Below are 25,998 nucleotides of genomic sequence, written 5' to 3'. Positions count from 1 at the left end.
CCATTTGGGAGGTCTCCCTGAGGAAGAGCCCTTCCTGGGGATGTGGCCCTGCCCCACCAAATAGGTGCCCAACCTCTGATTCCACTATACTTGTTGGAATGTGACTCAGCAGGTCCCAGGTGCCTTCCAGTGCCTGACTGGCCCCATCGTCTTTTCGTGGTCTAAAATCATCTGCTGTGTGTCTGCCTCAGGCACTGGTCTGACCTTATCTGATTCATCTCCACATCCTCATTGCCTACCACAGGGAATGGCACACAGTAGGAGCTCAATAAATGAAGTGTGAACAAATGAAACACTGAGACTGGCAAGCTGATCCCTGGACTGAGCCTCGTTGTGATTTCTTGTAAATCAGTTCCCCCCTGTGTCTTAGTTTCCTCAGCTGAAAACTTAACCTCTTAAGACAACTGAAAGGGCTGCCTAGGATCATAGCTTGGAAATAGTTATGTTCTAAGTATGACAAGAAATTAGCAATCTTTCTTGACAAGCGAGCTGCCTCCATCGAGCCGATGTGACCTTGTGATGATCACACCATTGAAGTTCACTAATGCCCAGTACTTCTCAGCTTGCAGGCTCTCTCCCATCCACTCATGGTGCAGGGTGATGGCAAGTAGCAGTAGGAACCCAGTATCAAAAGCCTGGGGTTGAGCCCCAGCTCTGCTTTGGTTTAACTTGGAGCTAACCCTGGTTCCTATACTATATTCACTTTTGTTTCCCCAAGCCTAGCGCAATGCCAGTACCAACCAAGCCCATGTTTGGTGTCTCCAGCAATAAAGCCAGGATTGTGGTCTTTGTCCTGGCTACCCAGTGGCCAAAAGAGACATTTTGAATGTTCCTTAAACCCTACTCGGATGATGTCCTGTGCAGCTAACCGGGTCCCCAGTGCTACAGAACAATCTAGAAAACCTCTCAGCTGTGTGGCATTGGGCCATTAGGTCTTCAGCCTCCCTGCCAAGTCCCCCAGGTTTCCCTCACGGATCTACTCCCCTATTTTCCAAGCCTTTTTTAAACTTCCTCTGCTTTGCCAAACATGATAGTCCACACCTCTCTTTCCCAGAAGATGGCCTTTTCTCTTCCTTCACAGAGAAAAGAAAAGGAATTCCCACAGCTTCAAACTGTAGGCTTAACTACAGACTTAACTATACCGTCTGTTCTTCTGCCCCATGTCCTAGAAGAAGAGTTTCCTTCTCTTATTTGGGGCCATCCATTCTCTCTATCTGGATCCCAGCCCACCTGCCTTCCTAAGTACCTTGTTCCTCCAATTATGCTCCTGCCCTCCCACTTCCTTCCCAGCGTCATTTAAATAGACTTTGACCACTTGTTTCTTATGAAAACAAACAAAACACTCCCTGGAGGCCACTTCAACCACCTGGTTGCTCCATGTCTCCCTTTTCCTTTTCACATCCAGCTCTCTTAAGGAGTTGTCTGTCTACACTCACTGCCTGTGCTCACTTGTGATGCCCCTGCTGTCTGTCGGAGGGAACCTAGTCCCCTAGTCTAGCCCCCTACTAGTCTGTTCTTGCCAAGTTTCCCATGGACTTCTGCCTTACCAGATCTGGGGCACACTTTTCACCTCCTCCCCAGACGGTCTGATGGGACCACTCATTCCTCCTTTACTGAGGACTTCCTCAGTAACACATGTTCGACTTCCTCCTGCCTCCCTGGCTTCACATCCCCCTTGTGGGCTCCACTTCTGCTGCCCTGTCCTCTGTCCCCAGAGTGTCCTCTCTCTCCACAAAGCTTTCCTCAGCTGATCTCACTTCCCACTGTTCCCAGGGCCCAGGCTGAAACCCACACTCCTTGTCCTGGCTCACGCCTGGCAATCTGGCCTCTGGGGACCCCTCTGCCCTCTGCTGACACCTCAATTCCCATTTTCCACCATGCTCTAATCACAGGGACCTCCTACCACCTTCCTATTCCCACTGTCAGCAGTGTCCTCAGTCTGCCCTGCAATCCCGCCTCCTTCTGGCCATCCAGAGAGGCCTTTCCCAGCGGCCCCATCTGCATAGCCTTTCCATTTTTCTCTGTCACCTCAGCATCACCCTACATAAAGTGTCTGCATAGCATTTCTTGTTTGTTTACTTGGGAATTGCCTCCCCACCCCCCCACCCCCCGCAAGCCCACTAGAATATAAGCTTTATGAGTATTTTGTTCAGGGCTAGCAGGTAGTGAGTGCTCAGTAAACATTTGCTAAATCAGTGAATGATGTTCCCAAATCTATCCTTGGCTCAGTCCACATTTCTGCATTCCCAAACCATACATTCAGGTGCCCACTGGCCGTCTCCTCACAGCTCACAGGTTCCCCCATGACACTGGCACAACTGTGCCCCTCACCACTCTCTCCTTTTTCCTCTCTGCACAGCCTTCTGCCCCTTCTGGATTCCCTGTCTTGTTGAAGGGCACCACCAGCAGGTACCCCAAGATGCCCATGCTCGACTCCTGAACATGCCTCGTTTTGTCTCTTCTGCCCCCAAATATGTCTTAAACCACCCACTTCTCTCCCTGCTCCATGCACCTTTCATAGGCCATCATTTCCCCCCTACAATACTCCAGCAGCTTCCAGACTTCTCTCTCCATTACGTAACCAGAGTGATCCTTAAGAAACCAAACATGATCCTGTCACCACCACCCCATCACAGCCAGCCCATGGTGCCCATTATTAAAAGGTAAGCTTCTTAACATGTCACAAAAGCACCTTTATAGCCTGGCTCCTGGCCATTGCTCCAGCTTTATTTTTCAGCAGTATTCCCCTAGAGTTCTTGCCCTAATGAACTACTGTACTCCCTGAACAAGCCTTGTTCCCTCTCACGTTAGGGAATTTGTAAGGGCCATTCCTGGGGCCCGGACCACATGTCATAACTACCCACCCTGCACCTGGGCTGCTTTGTCTGGCTAGCTGCTCTAACCACCCGGATCTGCTTAGGAGAACCTTCCTCTAGGAAGCCTTCCCTGACTTCTTAGGGTGAGTGGACACTTCTGTCATATGTCCCAGAGCCCCTTGTGGTCACCTCTGGTCTCTTTTTGCTGTATCTTTGCCCCCCAGGGGCCTCCTATAGCAACGCTGAGAGCCCAGAAATGCTTGCCATGCAGGCGAATGAGAAGGAAAGTGACTTGCCCAAGGCCGTACAACTGGTTAGGTCGGAGCCAGGCAGAGTGAGTCTGACTTCCTCATCCCAGAGGTTTCTTGTCATACCGAAGTACAGTGTTGGTTTTTTCTCTACTACAAGCAGGCAGGTTGGAAGTCCGTCTCCTACCCCACCATACACTCACCATTTTTACCCCAATTATATGAGCTCCTCCAGACTGCCCTGGACTGGTCCTTCCAAGCAGGAGATCTGTGGCTTGAGATTGTGTGTGTTTATTTCCACTTTTACCACACTTAGTCACATTTGCTGTACAAAAATGACAGCCCTTGCTCATTAGGGATTTTCTCATGTCTTTGAGGATTTTAAAGTCCTTCCCGACCGGATGGCAGCAGGATGGTGAGCACTGATACCGCTTGCAAATGCAGAAAGCAGAGCAGGAGGGCCGTAGGAGAGTCTCTCTTTAATGACAAGCTCCAGAATGACAGTTAAACCTTATTAAGGTCAAATGACCTTTTGCAGAATGTCTGAGTTTCCTAAATGAGCCACAGCATTGAGTTCTGGGTAATTTTTATAACTTTTTTAATAGGACACATTAGCGCTGTTATAAACCTTGTTAATTAAGCAATAATCTCAAATGCTCCCTCGCAGAGGGAGACATTCCCGGCAAGTGCAGGTGATTAATACCTAGAGTCTAACAAAGCCTTTAATCAACCTCAGGGGCTGCTCAGCGCTCTTGCCCCCGAGACACAGGAACGCTTGGGATGCTGGGGAGCCCTCTTGGAAAACACTCCTGCATTTGCCCCTTTCTCTTCCTGCCTCTTCTGCGACCCCTGCCAGTGCTCCAAGGGCCATCACACCCACTCTCCTTCTCTCCCCTTCTCTCTCCTCAGCCTCTTTACCACCCTACTACCTTCCAGACAGCTAAAGACTTAGCACTGGAAGAATCTCCTTGGATCATGTGGTTTGCCATCCTACTTTTACAGATGGTAAAACTGAGACCCAGACTGATTCCCACTTAGAGGTTGCACAGCAACTAGGGCAAGAGCCAGATTCGAACTCCTGAACTTCGAAACAGTTCTCAGCACAAGTTGTCTCCCTCACTTGGTTCAGGTTCCAGCAAAGTCACCGTGAGTATCTGCTTCCTCCCGGCTCAGGGCTGGAGACAGACTGTCCAAGTGTTCCCATCTGTAGGGGAGGCACTGGTCACAGTTTTATTAGACCATGATCAGTGCTTTGAGACAGAGAGCCAGGCAAGTGTGGGGGTGCAGAGGCAATCAGCAGAGTGGGGTCTCCCAGTTTGATCTGGTAGGCCCCAGGGATGCTGAATCTGGAAGGATGAATAGGATTTAGGCAGCTGAAGGATGGAGCCAGGGTAATCGGGAAACAGATTGTCAAAGACACTGATTTGTGGGATAGCCTGGAGCAGGAGAGAATTGCAGGTAAACTTAGCAGAAGGCAGGACTGGAGAGAGACCGGGCCTCCTACCTTCTTGTCTCAGTCCCTGTGGAAAGGCCAAGACAAGATGAAGTGGAGATAAGTGGCTTGGGAGTAGTCAGGGAGTAGTGGAGGTCAACCAAAAGCTTTTAAAGGCTTTTCTGTGCAAACCCGTTCTCAGTGGGGAGGGGAGGGTGCCCGGGACCCGGGATGCCCATAGCACATGCACCTGCAGTGTGGATGGCACCCGGAGGCGGGCTGGCTGCACACCCAGGAAGAGCTCAGCGTTGGGGAAGGCACAGTGGGCTCTGTCCGTACTTTCTCCAGGCCTCCGCTTTCCCACATGCCAGAGGAGGGGTCAGCACGTGTTAGTCCCCACAGTCCCATCGAGTGCTGACATTCTGCACCTCCAGCAGGATTACCTGCTCTGGGCTGGCCTGGTAGACAAGATGTAGTTTACCCTCCATAGCAACTCCTTAAGAGTAGGTCTCCATTCCTGTTTTATAGGTGAGGAAGCTCAGGTTCAAAGAAGTTAAAATTCTTGTCCATGATTATATACTCCACTGGTACGTTCTCCATGCGTAGTCCCCTTATGTCCAGAATTTTTATGACCTCTGGAGTTTCTCTGGAAAACTATTCATTTGTTCACTTAACATATATTTACTGAACCTTGCCCCTCTGCAAGCACTGTGGTAGGCCCCAGGAGTGGACAGGTGTATGTACATAAAATAATTGTAACAACTCCATACAGGTGTAATGTTCTCTACGGTTCGAAGAAGGCTTGCAAAATGTTTATCTCGCATGCTTCATGGCAGCCTTAAAGATAACCTGTGGTTTGTTGTTCTTGGTAAGCAGGTGAGGAATCTAGGGCAATGATTTGCCTCAGGTGCCCAGGCTAGAAAGTGGGCAGAAGTCAGGCTCCTGTCAGGCCTTGTCTGGGGCTCACTCTTTGTTTCATCACAGCAAACGTCAGACTCACTAAGAGCGGCCGATCTCAGCCTCGTTAGTAATCACCACGTTGAGATACCACTTCACACCCACCGGGCTGTCAAAACCTTAATAACCGGGCAATGTCAAGTGCTTTTGAAGATATGAGGCAACCAGTACTGGTATACACTACTGTCAGGAGTTCCAGGCAGCACAACCGCTTTGGAAAACAATTTACTAGACATCACCTAGTAAAGTTGAGTATGCACACACCCTAGCGATGAGCAGTGCCACAGCTTGGCCCTCACTGGAGAATTTCCTGCATGTGTACCCCATGAGACACGTACCAGGGTGTTTGTAATTGCAAAACACTGGAAACAATCCGAGTATCCATTGACAGTAAAATCAGCAAATTGTGGAACAGTCCACTCCAGAGAACACTGCCCATCAGTGAAAATGATTGACCTGTAGCCACACACTTCAACTTGGGTAAATCACGAAATTTATGTAATGTTGAGTGAGAAAAAGAAAGATATATAAGATACGGATATACCTGTAAAAAAGTTAAAAACAGGGAAGCGTAGGAGTGCCTGGGTGGCTCAGTTGGTATAGTGTCTGACTTCGGCTCAGGTCATGATCTCGTGGTTTCTGAGTTCAAGCCCCGTGTCGGACTCTGTGCTGACAGCTTAGAGCCTGGAGCCTGCTTCAGATTCTGTGTCTCCTCCTGTCTCTGCCCCTCCCATGCTCATGCTCTGTCTCTCTCTGTCTCTCAATAATAAATAAACATTTAAAAAATTATTTTAAAAAAAACAGGAAGAGTAAACAATACATTATATAAGAATGTGTACATTTGTGATAACACAAAAAGAAAAGAAAGAAAAAATCCAGGAGAGTGCTTACATCTGGGGAGGGTGAGGAAACGATGGGATTGGGGAGGGGCATCCAGAGGCATCAGAAGGACCAATAATGTTTATGAAACTGGGTAGTGGGCATATGGATATTGTATCATTTTTAAAGTGTAAACTTACAGCATATATCTACTTTTTTCTAAGTACATTTGTATTGAAAATTTAAACGTACAGCAGTGCCAGATACGTGAATTGGTATTTGGGAAGTATGTCAGGAGGTACATTTTCTTTGTGCCCCCTTACAAGATTGTACTTAAATTCACCATTAATCCTTGGCCATCTTGTTCCTTTCCCCTGTCTAGAGTGTTTGTACGACAGAATAGCACAAGAAACTGTGGATGAAACTGAAATTGCACAGAGACTCTCCAAAGTCAACAAGTACATCTGTGAAAAAATCATGGATATCAATAAATCCTGTAAAAATGAAGAACGAAGGGAAGCAAAATACAATTTGCAATAAACTTTGGATTTTTCATAAAGCCTTATCGTTTTTCTTGCGTGGCTTGTGATTTGCGGGCAATGGTGCTGTCCAGTTGAGACCCCACCGTGCGTGGTGGCATGTGGGCAGGGAGCCAGCAGGTTTCCAGGGTCGTCGGCTTGCCCTGAACTTGGACTTCCCATTCCAAAGAAGTCAAATGGATTTGCTGAGACTCAGGCAGCAACTTGGCACCAGTGTCATTCTGGGGATGGGGAAAGCACTGTCTTTTTTGGAAGGGGATAAAGTGTCTCTGAGTTGCCTATCACCTGACTGAGAATTTGAACTAATATTTTTACCATTCAAGGACTTCTATCTCTTTTCCTCTATTTTGTTCTATAATAAAGCTTCATTAATTCTTTGATGTAGACAATCATTATCCTCATTTATTTAAGTATAGTAAGTGGACAGTGGAGGTGACCAGTGTCCTTTGAGAGGTGGAACACTCAGGACGAAAGCAAGAAAATTCATAAGGGGAGGGGTTGCTGTCTGCAGATCTGAAGGGCTGTCTCAGAAGCAAATTACTTCCTCTCACTTCAAAGGACAGATCTTAGGACCAGACAGACGCCTTTCTCACTCAAGATGATCTGAGATCCAACTTCCTTGATAAATTGAATCAGTCTCTGTAAAAGGGTGTTAGGGGGCGGTAATGTGAGATGTGGCCCAGTGTTACCTTCAGGAAGCAGGGGGCAGTGTCACCTCGCGTCAGTTCGTTTATCCTTTTATATCTAAAATGATCTTTCAAGTTACATAATTTTTATCTCATTCAGTAACTGATTCTCTAAGGTGCCTGGTGCACAATCTGGCAAACCACATTCGATCTTCCTGTTGATTTGCACTTTCTGTAATGCCTGTGAAGTCAGCATGGTATATTGGAAATGGCAAGGGTTTGGGGCTGAGCACCTGGGTTCCACTCCTGGCTCCCCTGCTTGCTTTGGGTTTAACCTAACCTCTTGAGTTTCCATTTGCTGTTCCGTAAAAAGGAGATTATATCTACCTTACAGACTTGCTATAAGAATTATATATCTATATATAAAGTGTTCAATAAATGTTGGCGATTGTTATTTTCTTCATTTCTGGTCATTGGCTTTTAGGCATTGGTTGGAAAACTTCAGCCCCTGGTTTCTCTGGTGGTCTCTAAGCCAAAGGTCAGGGTCACTGGGATAAGTAGGGGAAGTGGCTGCCTCTTTGAGGGATTTTGTTTTAGTAAATAAAATAACCCTTTGTCATGTGAAATATTGTATGCTTGCTAATAGGATGTGTACATGTGAGTTTCCTTTTATGGTATTTCCCCAACTTTCCACAAACTAGCAGTGTGATCTTGGATTGATCACTTAACTTCTCAGGTTCCTTATCGGTGTAATGAGGAAAATAACGTCTGCCTCATGGGCTATATGGATAACTAAATAATAACAACAACAGGACTTTTCTAACTGACATAGTTTAACTCATTTCATGAGCAAAGTTCGTTACACTTAGTAGTGTTCAATAAATTCATGTTATTAAGATGGGTTCATTTCAAAGCATGAGGCAGCTTTGGCATGAGTAGTGCAGGATGCATGAGGGACTCGGAAGAAGTATGCATTATTCTTGAGCTCATCCCCTTTTCTCCCTAACCATGGTGAAGACACACCTGAAAACTGCATTTACCTTCAAAGACCATTACAATGTCGTACCTGCTTTATAAGTGCTTTTAATTTGGTGGGGGAAATAGTCATGGAAATATATATTTAAAAACGCTATGAGAGATGTGAGTGCTTTATGTAATGTACAATGCACACATTACGGACTGAACAAGGTGTGAAAGATTCTGGGATCTGAGTTCAAGTCCTGACTTTGCCACTTCTGTCAAGGTCATTTGACCTCTCTGGGGCTCATTTCTTTTAAAGTGAAGATCATGATCCCTAACTCAGGTTAGTTGTGGAGAGGATGCTAGGTAACATCTGGATAAAGGGCTCTGGAAATCTCAAAGAGCTACAAAGATGTTAGTTACTTTTAGCTTATAAGGCAGAATAGAATCAGAAGTGGGATGTGACAAGGAAGGACATAAAAGCCAATTCTGCTGGGGAATCTGGAGAGGTGCATACTCGAGTTAGACTGAAATGGTTTTGAGCCCCTCTTGAGTACTCAATGCCCTGTTACTGTCATGCAAGGGCAAGACCATAATACCCGTACCCATACAAATGAAGAAATGGGCTCAGAAAAGATTAAATAACATGTTGGCCAAGGTCTCAGATTTGTCAGCAGTGGAGCTGGATCAGAATCTGGATCTGTACAAAATCTACCCTTTTACCTCTTCCTTGTAAGATGAGTGGGATGTAATGGTCTGGGCTGAGACTCTAAGCATGTAATTTGAGGGTATATTTAGAGAGACCCAACCTAAGTAATCAATGGAAAGTAACCAGTCTCATTAATTCAAGCCATGTGAAGGAGCTATAGTACTGTTTAAAAGGATGCATAGTTTTATTACATTAAACGCATACACAAAACTCAAATTCATTTTGTATAGTGGAGAGTTTCCCAAATATGTTCAATATTAAGAATTTGCTGAGGTGTTTAAAATATAGACTTGTGGGTCGTGGCTTAGTGAGCTCAAATCAGTAAGTTTGGGATGGGGCTGGGGACGTGTATTTGAACATAAGTGTCACTCTTGAATAATACTAGTCTACTAGAAGTCGTTAGAAGACTTGATTTAACCAAGGAACAAGAGTGTTTCCAAAGTAAAAAGACATGTTCCTTTTAAGGTGCCTGAGGATATTTGCAACTGAGAGTATTAAATAACTGAGGACCTGCCCTAAAAGCTTGTCTAGAGTGCCTCTTTCATGGTTGCCAAGTGCTGGTTAGTTGGACATGAGGCAGAAGGTGACTTTCAGTTCAGGCACCAGTAAGTATCCCCTCACTTTTACACTTAGGTTCTTTCTTTTGATTCTTGTGACAGGCCAGTGAGTCGTGTAGGACAAGACAGTCAGGACTCAACTGGCAGAGTCTGAATTGATGAGGTTTGGGCACTGTCTTCAGAAACCCTGGCAACAAGTTCTCTGTTACCAGATGAAACTGAAAGATGTGGTTTGTTTTTATCTTCTACCCGAGGAATGGACTTAGTGATCATTAAGTGCCCAAGGATTTCTTGCATGCATTTCTAAATTATGACATTCTTTTGTAATTGTAAGAAATAAAAAACACTTCATAGAAATTTTTGGAAAAATAGGGAAACATTCCAAAATTACGCTCCTGTAAGCATTGTGATAGATCTCTTGTAGTCTCTCAAGGCTGAGAGAATGTATTGTACACACTGCGATCATACCATATGATCAGGTTTGCATCCTTCCCTTTCCATTGGATCGTGTTTCCCTGTTGCTCCAGGAAACTTAACCATCAATTCCAACATCACCAAGCAGATAGACATCAAGCTATAGTCGAGTAAGCCATCTGCTGGGCTGTGGGGCTAAGGAGGAGGGCTGCCAGCCCCTGAGAGGCCCCACTACACAAATTGGTCCATCGAGGACAGGAGCGAGAGCCTAAGTCTAGAGGTCAATGCATTCGAGTTCAGTTCCCAACTCTAGCACTTACTACCTCACTTGATGTGAGTTATGCAGTCATCTTGTTGAACACCAGCTTCTTCATTTGCAAAATGGAGGAAATAACATCCCGTTGTGGTGTTGCTAGAAGTACTGAATGTAATTAAAGCTCCAGGCCAGAGAGGATAAAGGGCCACCAAGGTTAGAGCTGACATTCTTCTCCTCTTCTCTCCCCACACCCTTTCAAGTCCTCCCCCCAGTGTGCCTCAGTCCAGTCTCCAACCTGCTCTGACCTCTTACACGGCGACTTTGTCTTTTATACCTGCCTTTGGCCCTCCAGACAGCTTGTGCTTATCCCACAGCTCTCCATGCTCATGGCCTTTTCCTGTGTGTACCAGCTAGGCCCCCTCCCCACCTCCCAGCTCTCCTCCCAGAAAAGCCCCAGCCTCAGGCCCACCACCCAGGGGCCCATTGCTCTTCCTTAAGTTTTTAGGTTGTTTATAAATAAAACTCAGGGGAAGATTTTCATGTGCACGGTTTTTTCCCTTTATATTTTCTATCATTTTCTTAAGGTCATTTTACCTGGGTCAAAAAGAATGCCATTTTTTTTTATCATTCTTGATACATATAATGAGTGTGTGACCGTGTTTTAAATTATTTTGCCAACTTACTAGGTGAAAACTAGTACCTCATATTTCCTTTGATTATTTCTGAGATTGTACATCTTCCCAGAGTTTGCTTTCTTGGTTTCAGAAAATAAAAGCTTAACCTGTAAGCATTTCCAGCAGAATCCATTTCATTTTCTGTGTTTAGTCTTCTGTGGACAAATATGTGTACCTTGGGCGTATAATTTTTTGTATCTGCAAATAGACATATCAACAGTTATTTTCATCACTTCTTTTGAAGAGATTGATCAGTTTGTGCCAAGCACCTTCATAGGCTCAAGAAACCTCCGGGTCAAAAGTGAACTTCGAGGTCCTCCTACCAGATCTCCTGCCCACTGCAAGCAAATGCCTCTCTAGGCCGTGCTTGAATACCTCCAGGCATGGGGGAGTTGGCTTCCTACCCAATTATTACTGTCACTGAGATGTTCTTCTGTTGAGCTAAAAATCTACTTCCCTGAGATTTCTAAGGTCATTCAAATTCTCTCCTCTGAAATCACACACAACGCTTCTCCTCATAGCCCTTTGTGGAATTGTACCAATCCTGTCTCTTCACCAACTAATAAGTAGTTCAAATTCTATTTTATCGTTTGTCACATGAGGGAGGCTACACGGGACAGAGTGGGGCTTCTGGACTTGACAGCCCTGTATTTGAATCCTGACCATCACTTACTACTATCTGACCTTGAACAAGTTTATAACCTCTCTTAACTTCAGTTTTCTCATTTTTAAAATGGGAACATAATCCCTACCTATATCAAGGGCTATGTAAGATAATGTGAGTAAAGCAGCTAGGCATTCAATATCAGTTCCCTAATCCTAAGACCCCTGACCATCCCAGTTGCTCTTTTATGGTTGTGTCCCTAAAAGGTAGGGTTCAAGACTGGACAGGGTACTTTAGGAAGGGTCTGGGTGGCACTAACTAGAGCAGGTTATCACCTCTTATGACAGCATATCTCTATGAATGTGTCCTGACCCTGAATTAGCATCTTCCATGATGGAATTATCCCATGTTGAGTTAATGGTCACCAAACTTTCCTCTGTGTTCTCTTTTTGGCTAACACAATACTTGTCCCTTTAGTTCACTGCGTTGTAAGAGGAACATAGGTCTTGAAGCCAGAGAAACTGACACAAAATTCAGCTCCTGATTTCCCTATTGATTGGAGTAGAAGATATTGGTCAAGTGCATGATGTCCCCCAGCCCCAGCCATCTTGTCCATTATGCACTTGTTACGGTGATCATACTGGCCTCCCGCCACAGCAGGCCTACAGTCCGTGCCTTCCTAGTTCAGGGATTCAGTAAAGTGCTTCTTTTTTTCCCTTCTTCTTTCCCTTTTTCCTTTTAGCGGCTCTTTATCACCACCACCACCACCCATTCAAGTGTGTGTTCTTAAATATAGTTCTTAAATGAAATACAGGACTTTGCATTTATCCCTCTTCTATTTCATCTTATTGGTTTCAGCCCAACATTCCAGCTGGTTGAGATCTTCTTTTCCATTTGTGTTTAAAATACAAAACAGAATTTGAGGAAAGCCAAAGCCAAGAAAGAAAATCCAACCATAATCTCGAGAACCAAGCCCAACTGTGCGTGGCTCCTGGGAGCCCCTCCTGTCTGTCCATGGGCAACATCTCTTTGTCCCCATGGCTGGCCAGCTTCCCATGATCCTGCCTTGTGCATCCAACACCATGTGGCAAACATTTCCCCCTCTGTGGCCCGATGTGCATAGTTACCATTTTAATGCCCTTTCCAGTACGGGGTCCTGATTACCTTCTTATCTCTTATGTGCATTTTGTTGTCTCTAGTGTCTTGCTGTTAGAGATAATACTGCCATGATCGTTTATGGTTGTTTGTTTCTTAAATTCCCAGGACTGAGCTAACTGGGTTAAAGGGCAAGGACATTTTATAGTCCTTTCCATGTGTTTTTATATTGCTTTCCAAAAGGTTCAGCCATGTCTCAAGCAGGATAGACATCCGTGTGTTTTTGGAATTTTTAAAGAAGCATGGTTAACTCATTCTCTATAAAGATGTACTTTTTCAACGCCTTTCTAGGTGAATTGTCTGTGCATGCATTTGGGTGTTTGAGATCCTTATGGAATTTGATTCTATGATAGGCCCTTTCTCCCAGGTTTATAGTATATAAATATATCTTTTGTATCCTAGCCAAATTATCAATAACAATGTTTAGTTCTGTGAAAAGGAAAGAGCCATATGGTCCTCCACTAAAGACCCTCTTCTCCTCCCCAATTAGCCTTCTCTAAGCTGGGTTATTCTAGTAGCTAGAACTCCTCCTTCTAGTGCAATCATGGAAGACTGAGATGGGGCCTTTGAGCTTCCACCTAGAGGATGACAGTGACTGTCTATTGGCCATTTGTGTGCTAATCCATCCCTCCCTCTGTTCGTTTTACATGCGCTGAATGTCTGACCTGTGCCCAGCACTCTGAGAGGCACTTCTCGTTGGGCCCAGGCAGGGAGTCACACACCAAGCATAGCTCCAAACCCCCATCTGATCCGACACCTGAGGATATGGGCATTCACTGTTTCATTAGCTAAAGGGGAGAGAGATTCAGTGTCCTAGCCTCACCAAATTTCTAGTATCCAGAAATTCCCCATCAGTAATTATGGAATTCATTCAGTCACTCAACAATCATTTATTGAGTACCTAGTACGTGTCCGTCACTGGTCTAAATGCCTGAGACACATCTATGAAGAAAAGCACAAATGGCCTAAACTCTGGCTCGGGGGGGGGGGGGGGGAATGGGAAGAGGAGGAAGGTAAATAGTAAACATAATAAATAAGAAAATTACAGAAGAAGGTGATGAATGCCCTGAGGAAAAGAAAAAGCAGTGCAGAGTCAGGAAGACTGTGTGTGGGGGGAGAAGGTTGTCAGCATGGGGCGGACAGCCCTGCAGGACCCTTGCCATGGGAGCTGGAGGTGTCTCAGGAGCGGAAAGTGAGGGAGATTATGTCCTGTCTGCCTGGAGCCTCAGCTTTACTCCCCGATGAGAGGAAGGGAGTGGGGGGAAGGAGGAAGGAAGAATTCATTTTAACTGGTACTTGAAGACACTCTGTGTAGCAACAAGAAGGATTAGAGCATAGAAGAAGCATGTTCATGAAGAAAATGAAGCAGGAGACTTCAAAAAAATGGGCACTTGAAGGAGGTAGTGGTGAAGATCTGTTCTTGCCGATACCCTCCCTCAGGTCCCTCTGGGAAGCCAGGGGTCCCTTGCCATGGACAGATGTGGGGTGGGGAGGAGAGTGGGCGCTGAGCCAGGCTATCCTAGGTTTGAATCCAGGCTCCATCTCCTGCTACGTGAATCACACAGTTTCCAGATCTTCTGTCTCCTTGTCAGAAAAACAAGGACAGGGGTTCTGACTTTGTGGTATTGTTGGAGGGACAAAACAAAGAAGCACACTAGCAGGCTCCCAGCAGAAAAGCTGGCCCCGGGAGAGGTGCTCAGCTGCTGGCACCTGGAATGCACGTGGGAGCCAAGGGGCCTTTCACGACCTCTCCTGTCATCGGATGTGGTGATGCCAAGTATCTCTGAGGCTTTCTCAAACCATGTCTCTTTCTCGGCCTCTTTTTGCCCCCATGGTACAGCACCAGTAACACTGCCTCTGAGGGTTTGCTCTGAGGATTCAGCGAAATCCCAAGTGCAAGTGTGTGAGCAGGAGCCTGGCCTGGAATAGGTCCTGGCTAAATCTACATCCTTTTGCTGGTGTAGCACCTCAGACCCCCTGCGGGGCATGCACTTGTCCTCACCCCCACAGCACAGCCCATACCCTTTGCGTAGCAAAACTTAGAGAACTGGTTTTATCTCACCAAGGATAATCTATAGACTATTGGCCTGCCTGCGTCTGAGCCCAACCGAAATGACAGCATAGGTGTGGCCTGGATCCAGCAGACTAAGCATTCAATAAATGCTTGTTGGATGAATGATTGAGCAAATGAATGAGTGGCTTTATTATTATCACATTGATTAGTAATATAAAAGACTCACAGATATTACTGCTTGTGATTCCTCATAGCAGTTTTCTGATGTGTCTTTATGTTGAAGGTAAGGAAACAGGCTATAAAGAAGGGTAATTTGAATTTCCTGAGTTACATAGTTAATGGATGGAACTTAAACCCAAGTCTCCTGAGGCAAGATCCTATGTTCTTCCTCTCTACCGGTGGTTCTAACACTTCAGCCTGCTTTAGAATTAGCTACAGGCCTTGCTGACACCCGGATCACAGGTCCCACCCCAGAGTTTGCCATTCAGCGGGTCTGGTGTGAGGCTCACAAATTACACTTCCATCCAGTTCTTTTTTTTTTTTTTTTAATTTTTTTTTTCAACGTTTATTTATTTTTTGGGACAGAGAGAGACAGAGCATGAACGGGGGAGGGGCAGAGAGAGAGGGAGACACAGAATCAGAAACAGGCTCCAGGCTCTGAGCCATCAGCCCGGAGCCCAACGCGGGGCTCGAACTCCCGGACCGCGAGATTGTGACCTGGCTGAAGTCGGACGCTTAACCGACTGCACCACCCAGGCACCCCCACTTCCATCCAGTTCTGAGGGTGATGCCAATGCTGCTGGTCTGGGCACCACACTTTGAGAAGCACCTGTCTAAACAAAGGTGCTTTTCCACATTATAATTATGATAAGTGGAATGTAATTACATCTTGGTGATTTCGAACTAATGTGCCATGATCAGCGGAAGCTGTGGATAGAGAGTAAGAAGGACGGAAAGGGTGCCTGAGCCTCAAAGCCAAGTCAGCAGCCTAGGCCTTAGTGACTTTGGAGGTGAGTCTCACCATTTTAAGACTCACTTTGCCCTGTGGAAAATGGGATTTTCCATATGCCTCCCAGGGGTGGCGGTAGACTGGATGAAATAACGGAAGAGGGACTATTTCAAGAAATCAGTAGGGCAAAGCCTCCCTGTTTCACTTATCTGCTGTGTCCATTTCCAGGGCCAGGGACATGAAATAGAAGAAAGAAAGATCAGAACCCCACATCCTCCCTCTGCACCAACACCCACCTGCCCCAAACAATAACCAGAATTATTGACAAGCACCTACATTGAGCTGTGGATTTTCTCTCTCTGTTCTTCTTATATGTGAATAATTAACAAACTCTATCATACTTACATTCATTATCCACTTCAGCATCTTGGTTTCTTGTTTGTTCACTGCTGTATTCCCAGCACCTGGCATACAGTATACATTCATTTAAAAAATTATTGAATAGGGCGCCTGGGTGGCTCAGTCACTTAAGCATCTGACTTCGGCTCAGGTCATGACCTCGCAGTTTGTGAGTTTGAGCCCTACGTTGGGCTCTGTGCTGACAGCTTGGAACCTGGAGTCTGCTTCGGATTCTGTCTCCCTCTCTCTGCCCCTCCCTTGCTCATGGTCTGTCTCTCTCTGTCTCAAAAATAAATAAACATTAAAAAATTTTAATTATTGAATAAATAAATGCAAAAGTCAAAGATTCGGTAGGAGGCTGTGGCTCCAATCCAGACCTGAACTAAAGCAAGGACCCCAAAGTTGGAAGGAGAGGAATGGAGCAGAGACAAACTCTGGGGTCATTGTGTCTCCATCCCAGTGTGGGAAGGACAGGACTGTCCCTTAGCTCCTGCCTCGGGGGCAGGCCATGGGTCTTCCCGATCAGGCCAATGGTGTTATGGGAAGAAGGGGGTAATAAACGTCCAGGGCCTGGGCCACTCCCACATAGATTCTTCTGTGGGAAGAATCTGGATAAGGTTATCCTCCTCTCCCCCTGAAATGGGCACGTGAAATTTATCCAAAAACTTTTAGTGAGCCCAGATCACCAGCAATCATGCGGGACACCTCTGGACTCATTGCAATGGTCATCAGAGAAGCTACACAAGGAACAAATGCCAGCATAGCTTTTTCTGTAGCATTGTCCTTGGTTCCTTGCCATTAATTTCTCAGCAGTTCTCACTCGTGGCCACCTGCAGCCTGTCCAGAACTCAGCAGAGATGGGATTTTCATGCTGCGGAAATTCAGGGGAGGGGGGGTTGTGGGGCTGGTTTGCAAACCTGATCAGAGTGCAAACCTGATGCAGTTGTTCACACTGCATCCCCCACTGCACCCTTACATACATTTCTCCCTACTTTGGGAGAACAGTGACTCCACTTAAATAGTTTTCTGAAATCAGTGATGTGTCAGCACTGTTATAAATTGCCTTATGCCTCTGCTAGTTCATCAGCTTATACCGTCACTGGGCACCCATCTTTCTCGCTGGACTGTGAGTGCTCAAAGGGGCTACCATGTGTGTGTTCCTCTCTGAGGCCCAGGGCCCAGCACAGAGTCGGTACAGATGAAATGGAGCTCACCCTGCATTCCTGGCCCCTGATGACCAAAGACTGTGCAAAACCAGACACTGAAGCAGTTTCTCCCACCTGGAGGTTTAAGGTTTTGCAAGATCAAGAAAGCCCCTCACAAGAATGTCATGAGACCTCCTTGGCCTTGTTACCCCAGGATAGGGCACCACCAAGTCAAGAAAGAAGGAAAGGATTTGGCAGTGGTTAAGTCTGAGGAGCCTGACCTTACGCTGCCTGGGTCTGAGTGTGAGCTCCACCACTTACGTCTGTGTGAGTTATTGGGTGAGCTATTTAATTGGTCTGGGCCTTGGTCTCCTCCACACAAAATGGAGGTCTCAGGTTCCTGTGAGCATGAAGTTAATATCTATAAAGCACTTAGAACTGTACCTGACACACAGTGAACACCACGTAAGTGTTTATTGTCATTGTGAGCAAGGGGCAAGAGGTGGGAGAGGGTAGGGGTGCCTGGGTGGCTCAGTGAGTTAAGCATTTGACTTTGGCTCAGGTCATGATCTAATGGTTCATGAGTTCAAGCCCCCCACCGGGCTCTGTGCTGACAGCTCAGAGCCTGGACCCTGTTTCAGAATCTGTGACTCCCTTTTCTCTGCCCCTCTCCCACTCACACTCTGTCTCTCTCTTTCAAAAAATAAATGTTAAAAAAAATTTTTTTAAAGAGGTGGGAGAGGGGAGAAGTTTCAAGGAGTGGGGGTGAAATTGGTATTGGGAGAGAAGGCTGGAGAGGGGGGAAGGGGTGAGACCATGGAGAGCCTTGGCCCCAGGCTGTGCTGTTGGCCTCTGAAGACCACAGACAGCTGCTGAAAGGTCAGGCCAGCATCGGTATGGTGGGGGGCTTGGAGAAAGAGAGGAGTTGCGGAGGTTTTTGGAATAGCCCGGGTAAGCGATGATGAGGGGCAGATGCCCACCATCCTCCCTCCTTAAGTGTTGACACTGCCAGATGGGAACCAGGCTGTGAGCCCTGCAGTGGTCCGGGTGCGAAGAGCCCTGGGGCACCTGTGTCTGGAGCAGCCCCTCCATGCAGCTCCCGGCTCCCATGCTCCGGCCCCATCAGCACAGGCCCTCGTGGGAACTCAGCCCCAGCAGAAGCAAGGCTCCCAGAGCGGGAGATGAAACTAGTCCCGGGGAGGGGGCAGACTGCCGGCCTGGATTCCTCTCTGTGTCAGGGCTTCCCTAAGCTTCCTTGATGCCATGGAAACAGCGTGGGTTTGAACCTTTCCTCCACCACCTTTCAGTAACATGACCTTGGACAAGTGACTGACCCTTCTGGGTCCTCAAATTTATTAGCTATGTAGAAAGAATAACAATGGCAATGTTTTAGGGCTGTTGCATAAAGCGCTGGGCACACGGCAGGCACATAGTAGGTGCTGACTACCAGGTGCCGCCCACCCCTCAGCATGAGGAAGCAGGGAGCCAGGATGGCACGCCTCACCTGTGCGGAGCCTTGAGGCTGGCTCTTCCATGAGTCTCAGTCTCCTCTGTTATTTTTTTTGTATTGAATAAATTTGTCATGCAACATCGTGCAAGTTTAAGGTGCACAGTATGTTACTTTGATACATTTATGCATTGTGATTGCCAGTGTAGCAGTATTTATCACATTACATACTTATAGTCCAATAGTATTTTCTGTATTCATTATACTGTGCAATAGATCTCTACGGCTTACTCACTACTCATGACAAGCCGGTTTCCTCATTTACGGTGCCTGTGACATATAGTCCTCCTGCCCCTCTGCCCCTCCTCCCATCAGAGAAGAGATTTCAGCCTGTGACACATTCTTTCCCCAAATGGGTGGGAAGCCCCTGGCCCTGGATATGAAAAATGAGAGCCACTCACTGCTGAGAAGCTATCATTGTGGTAGAAGGAGAGAGGCCGGAGTTCCTCTTTTCAATGGCTCTTTAAATTATTTTCATTTTGCTGACTTGGCACTCCTCTGAGCTAAGGAGGTTTGGGAGATGGTTATGGGCCATTTAAGCAGACAGCCTCACTGGCTCCAATCTCTTGGGGGAGGAAGAGATTTAACCCTCTGTAGTCCAGCCTGGCGCCGCCTTCCTCAGGGCCCAGGAGGGGTAGGTGGGGCTTTGCAGGCTGGGGCTGCCTCTTGAGGAGCTGGCCCAGGACCAAGTACCTCAAACACCTAGAGATTTCCAGTGTCAGCCCATTAAAGGCACAGATGGAATAGAGACTACGGCCAGATTCGAAAGTGGGTTGGGTTCCCCTGGGTTTTAAATTATGATTGTAAGGTGGCTTCTTTTCATCGTCTTTTTCTTTCTTTTCCTCTTGTCTTTAAGACTGAGCTTTTGATCCAGACTTCCTGATGCAGAGTGAGAAGGGTGGCCAACAAGAGCATGCGATGCCTCCCCACACCTTTCCCCTGCTCAGTGGTAGGAGATCTTTCCATTAGCTTTGCTGAGCTCCTCCTGTCGCTCAGGATCCACACTGAAGACCCCACGTATTTAAATAACCACAACAAGAATATTTCAGAGTTGGCATTGCTGTCTTTATTTCTCCTGATGAGGACACTGCAGCCCAGAGAGGTTAGATCTTCTGCACACTGTCACACAGCTAATAAGTGAGAGCGTTAAGACTCCAATCCAGGTCCTTCTGAGACCAAGTCCACTGTTCTTGCATCACGGCCTCAGTGCCTTCTAGCAATCAGCACTGACTGAGAGCCAGCCGGGTGCCAGCCCCTGCACTGTGGGACAGAGTTGGGGAGTGTTCCTCCCCCGCTGGTTGGGGTCTAGCCATGTTGTAAGGTTCACCTTCGCGTACAAGTTTCCCTTGCAAAGCAGTGGGGATGGTAGAAAGATGGAAGCACATGTCCGACAACAGGATAACTGCACGTGCACACACACGTCCCACTGACTTTCTTCATAGAGTGAAAGACCATCCAGCAGAAAATGAAGCAGAGCTACAAGTATCCGCAGAAAGAAGCACCCAAAGCATCATGTGGAGTCAGAAAAGCAGGCTGTTGAGTGAAACTTAGAGTCTGAGACGATGTATGTGAACTCTTGTAACAGACCACCAGCACAGGTTGTTGATGGACAGGGAGCTGAGCATTCAGAGTGTGAGGACCCGGCCAGGAAAGGTCCTCAGGGGTGGGAGGGGCAAGGGCACCCCAAAGAGACGTCTGCGATGTTGACGCTGTTTCTGACAAAAGACAAAAAGGAGATCTGAAGAAAAAGAACAGATAGCAGAAAGGGTTTCGATACCTTGTGCCTGCGAGGGTCCTGGGTGAGGGGGTCTGTGAGACACACACCCTCTTCTGTGTGCCTGAAGTGCAGACCTGGCCTGGGGCTCAGTCACGTGGGGGCCAGCATGAGCCCCTCCTTCACAGGCTCTTGGCAGGATTAAACAGGGATCAGTCAGAAGCACTTTTTAACCTGTAAAATGTTGTAGGAATGTAAATGTCTGCGCTCTTTTCCGATCTGTCTTCCTGGCTACCTTGTGACTTTCTTGAGGGCAAAGACAATTTCAGAGTCACGCCTTGACCCCAGTCTAAGCTCAGGAACTCTTGCTGGCTCTGGGCCAGAACCCCAGATCATAAGCCCTGCCATCAGTCTCTTCCGCCGCCTCCGTTCCCCAGCACTGTTTGCATTGAGGGGAAACAGCTTACCCCAGGTTTTTGCCACGGTGGACACACAAAATTGATAGCTGAGCACGGTGTCAGGTACTTGAGAGAAAAGTCCAAAAGAGTCCTGTGGGCACAGTGAATGATGTAATAGTAAGAGCCCACCCCACCAGACTCTTGCCTCGGGCCCCAGGCTGGGAACTCTCCTGAGCTGTGCCTCCCCTGGACTGAGGCCCCACAAAGCCTTGCTTGCTCCTTCCATGGCCCTAAGGGAGGCCCATCACCACTCCCATCAGGAAGATGGGGATGCTGAGGCTAGAGCAGCGATAATGGGCAGAGACAATGCAAATCCAAGTCTGGTGGATTCCAAAACCTGTGCTGTTCTCCATGGACCAAGGCATCTCCATGGACTGTGAAGGCACAGATGCCACCAGGGAATCCACGGACGGCCATAAGATACATACCCCGCCCCCCCCCCCCCCCCCCCCCACAGGCCTTCCTCGTCAGGCAGTGAATGGTGGCTCAGGCAGGGACTGGAGTGGGGAATCACGTTTCAGAGCCGGCCAGAGTGGCTGCCACTCGGAGCGCTCCCTTTGTAGTTTGAATATGCAGCCTCTAATTAGACTTTGCCTTAATTGCAAGATTTCCATACGCCCCGCAACTGCCACGCACTCTGTCTGGGGATAAACACGTCCATCAAGTGAGAAGCAAATTGTGGCTGTTGCCTTGGCCCCATCATCCGGTTTGCTCGCTCCGCTCCGGTTCCTCTGGGGACGTAGTCAGCCTTCCCCTGTGCAAGTGCTCTGGGGCCCACATTTTAATCAAAAGCGTACCTGCCTCTAGGAAAAAGAGTAGAGGCACAGCTCAAAAGTGATTAAATTTAATAACCAAAAGACCAGAAAAAGTCTGCTTTGCAATGCATAATTTCACCATATATTTATTTATTTCATCATGTGGCCACATTCTGTATGCTGTATGGGGACACTTTATTAAAAATGCCATTTATTTTAACAGCAGCAATAAGGGAAAATGCACACCTTTTTTTGCCTCCCCGCTGTGTTAAAGGCATTTGTGGTTATTAAATCACTCTTGAGCAGAGGAATGCCTGTCTCCAAATTTACTCTGAAGTATTTCAATAAAATGATCTCAAATGTTTATTCACTCAGCCAAAGCCATGCTGGGCCAGGTGCTAGGCTGCCCCAGGGATAATGAGGTGGAGCACACAGAGTCCCTTCAGGCCTGACCCCCAGGGGCTGTTGAAGCAGTTTTTGTTGAAGATAGGAATGAATGAGTGAATGAATGAATGAAGGGGTGGGGAGCGATAAAGAAAGGAGACGCCTCGGGTCACAGAACTGGGACCCAAGCTGTGTGAGGTATTGCAGGAGCACAAAAGAAGGGTGGGTGGGTTTTGCTTCAGTGTCCTAGAGGAGGGGCCAGCTGCTTCTGAGGTGAGAATGAATTTCAGGTGAGAATCTCAGGGCCTGAGGAGGGCGTAAGGCGTTACAGGCAGAGGGAATGAGGTGAGTAAGGCCTGTGGCCATAAAAGCCCTCCGTGGGGACGTGGGGACGACCGCACAGCTGCTCCCACTTCCTTCCGTTCTTTGCCCACACGGGTCTCCCTCGTGAGAGGTTGTCCTCGTCCAGCCTCGGCTGAAGGAGCATACACCCCTCCCCCCCCACCACCGGGGGGCGCTCTCCTGTGCTCTGCTGCTGCTCCAGAGCCCGCCCATCCTCATGTATTTACGTGAATGCTGTCCTACCCCCATCACCGCCTATGGCCTCAAAAGTTGGATACGCAGATGGATGAGTGACTGCATGAACGACTGGGAAAGCTCAGTGTTTTCTCCGCACCTTGAGAGGTTCGGAGTGGGGTCTGGAGTGTGGGGTCCGAGTGGGACCTGCTGAGAGACAAGGCTGCGGGGTGGTGGGCCCCTGGGCTGACTGGCTGGATGTTGCTGTGACGTGGCCACAGGGAAAGATATTAAGCCCGGGAGTGACCTGGTCGCATTGGTGCTTCAGAAGGACCACTGTGGTGGAACTGTAGAGGATGCACAGGTGAGGGCAAGAACCGAGAGTGGGGAAAACGGAGCCTGGTCGAATGGTCCAGGCAAGAAATGTGGGGACCGGAGCAAAGCAAGGTGGTGGGAGTGAAGGGTGGGGCGCATCAAAATAGAAATGTGTATTTGGGGTGAAGCCACCGTGACTTGCTGATTAGACGGGGAGGGGGAGAAGGATCGGACTCAGCGATGGCCTCCCGTTTCTGCTTTGGCTGAGCAGGTGGGCAGTGATGTCATTCACTGGGAGGGGACGGGGATTTATCCTCCCCAGGGGCACGGAGGCAGGGCCATGGAGAAATGTTTGTTTTAATCAGAATCCTTGGCTGATCATGAATCACATTGTCTGAAAGCCACATCCACATGTGTGTCTCGTGTTTGGAGGTCCCTGCTGAGCCCCAGATAATCAGTTGGCAGGATTGCCTTTTCAAGTTAAGACTCTAGGTGATGGCCTGTCTGGTGAGGAGCCACTCAGAATCTATCCGTCTCTACTGACAGCTCATACCAAGATGTACTACTTTAGCCCCCCACTCCCTTAAAAATAACCATGAGGCAATGGAGTGAGCGTAGGATTTTGGTTCTCAGCAAATAGGCATGAGTCTCGTCTCCATTATGAACAACACTCGGACAGGGGCACTTGGTCTCCCTTAGCCTCAGTTTCATCAACTGTGAAATGGGAATAATGATGCTGTCTGGCGGTGTCACTGTGAATCTCTAGGTGTTGAAGGGAGCGAGGAAATTCAGTGGACTGAAAAGGGCTGTTCAGGTGGAAGAAACCAGGAAATGCTGCAGGTGAGCAGGCAGGAGCAGCAGACGGGGGCGGGGACTAGGAGCAAGCAGAGCGGGGCCAGAGAGTGGGGAGGAGCAGCTCTGTGCCCCGCCTCTTCCTCAAGGGCTTCCTCAGAATCTTGGAGTCAGTGAGGCCGCAGCTGGTGCCAGATTTCTCAGATGTGCACTCCATCCAAGCGCTGCCAGACCCTTCCAGAGAGGGCTGAGTGAGCTTCCCTATACACAGAGAACTGTTGGGGCTCATTCCTTAGAAAGTTACCCCCATCTTATGACACCCCCTGGGCACCAGTCTCTGCTCTCCAGGTCACCCGAGCGGCCCTGTGCTGCCCCTCTGCCGGCCCAGCCCCCAACCCTTCTCCACAGTGGACAAACTCCCATTTCTGTTCCGTGTTGGAGTCCCTGCCCCCAGAACTTTACAGAACGTCCCTCCTTGTGCCCCAGCCTGAAGCCTGGCTGTCCCCCGCCCCCCGGTGGGGGGGGGGGGATTTCCCATCTTTCTCCTCTGGGTCCCCTCCTACGCCACTCGTCAGCCTCAGGTGCTGTCTTTTCCTGGGACCTTCCTGAGTGCTTGCCCTGGGCACTGCTCTCACTGGGTGAATTCTGTTTGTTTCTGTCTTTCCCACTCACCAGACAAGGACTTCTCAAGGACACCACCGGTTCTTGCTTCCATGTGTCCCATGCCCAACATAGCATGGCTTCACACAGTGTGGGCATCAGTCAAAGGTGCCATGCGCCTCCCTCCCCACCCCACCCTATCCCCCCTCCCCCTGTGGAGAGTGGCTGCTCAGCTGCAGTTTCTCCAGAATAAGGGGACACTGTGCCCACAGGTGGCCAGCACTTCTTAGAGGGGGCGGGGGTGGAGATGGCCTGGCCCGGCTGTAGGAACCTCTTCACCGCAGGGTTTCCCAGGCAGCACTGTCTCCCCAGGGGCTGCTGTCCTGATGTCTCTCATGTACACTTCTGTTTTAACCCCATTCATGGGGGCCACAGCCACATAATTGGATTGAGCAGACATTGACAAGGTCAATTTGACAATTTCATTAATCTTTTATTAAACACGGGCCCTGAGCTCCAGCCAGGCTCGTCTGCATGCCGGGCCCAGAACGTGCCTGGCATATTCCCGTCTCACATGCCTCTTTCAGTCCAGACGTGACTGTCCCGGTGATGCCAGTAGCTGCTGGGTGCTTCCTGAATCCAGGCCTGATGCTGAGCTAGTCCTTTAACTGCCGAGACCAGCCCAGCAGGATGAAGGAATTGATACCTGTAAGGCACTTAGAACAGAGTCCAGCCCATACTTTGTGCTCTGCATTATTATTAGTACTAGTACTACTACTGTTAGGGAATCAGGCTGGAACTCTGGCAGAAAAACCAAGCAGCACTCAGATCTTGGTGAATCAGAGATTTGTTTAACACTGGCGGGCTCAGAGGAGACCATTTCTCCAAAGATCTGAGCCCTGAATGCAAGCGGGAAGGGTAATTTATAGTTGTCAGCCTCCATGTTGGGGGGGGGGGTGCTTTTCGCGTGCATGGCAAACAGGGCAAGAAGAACCCGGAAAAGGGGTTTCTAAGCCAGAGACCAGAGCTTGTTTTAGTCCCATCGGCCATCTTATGATGTAAAACTTTATTCGTTTTCCCAACACTACTACTGTTATTAACTCACAACACCTTGAGAGGTGGGGATTGCTAAGGAGGAAACTGAGTCCCAGACAGGGCAAATGGTGTGCTCAGGGTCTTCCCATGGGTACAGAGAGCAGCAAACAGGGGGACTGGAATGTGAGGAAAAGGCCAGGTCCCGAGAGCCGTCCTCTGCCTCCCAGGCCAGTTGGAGGACTGTAGGTGATGGGAGTGGTTTGACCCTCGCTGTGCCTGGCACATGCTCAGCACAGGTCTGTGGAATGAAAGCAGGAGGGAATGCATGTGGAACACTCATGCAGGCTGTGGAGCTACTTTAGAATGTCAGGGTAGGGGACTTCATCTTCCAGGGAGAAGGGAACTGTAGGTGGACATGAGCCCTTAGGACTCAGAGACAGGTGGGAGACAGAAAGCACCAGTCAAGGAGGCAGCAGAGGTGGAGGCTGAACTGGGGCAAGTGTGCCGGGAGCAGGGGGAAGGGGGTGGGTGGTCCAGGAAGGTGAGGCTGGAGAACCAGGCAAGGGCCACATCCCAAGGCCTTGCAGAACCACGGAAAGGGTTCCAGTGAGGAGTCATGACATCTAGTTCCAGTTTCACTCTAGCTTCA

General features: G+C 48.2%; 2 protein-coding genes across 5 annotated transcripts in view; both read left to right on the top strand.

Moving 5' to 3' along the window:
• BEND5 (BEN domain containing 5) overlaps positions 1-7,191 on the top strand; it is a 47,896-nt gene extending 40,705 nt beyond the window's left edge. For 2 of the 3 annotated variants that reach the window (XM_043574932.1, XM_043574934.1), the window contains exon 6: positions 6,655-7,191. In XM_043574932.1, coding sequence (XP_043430867.1) covers positions 6,655-6,812 — 158 coding nt within the window. In that variant the 3' untranslated portion in view covers positions 6,813-7,191. Of the gene's footprint in view, positions 1-2,521; positions 4,211-6,654 lie in introns of all 3 variants that reach the window. The other variant, XR_006296581.1, reaches the window with a different exon arrangement.
• AGBL4 (AGBL carboxypeptidase 4) overlaps positions 1-25,998 on the top strand; it is a 1,479,620-nt gene that overhangs the window by 1,263,664 nt on the left and 189,958 nt on the right. The window lies entirely within an intron of this gene.

The sequence above is a fragment of the Prionailurus bengalensis genome, chromosome C1, assembly GCF_016509475.1.
Source record: "Prionailurus bengalensis isolate Pbe53 chromosome C1, Fcat_Pben_1.1_paternal_pri, whole genome shotgun sequence".
Taxonomy (NCBI): Eukaryota; Metazoa; Chordata; class Mammalia; order Carnivora; family Felidae; genus Prionailurus; species Prionailurus bengalensis.
The sequence above is the reverse complement of the archived record's forward strand: the minus strand, read 5'-3'. Positions and strand labels throughout refer to the sequence as shown.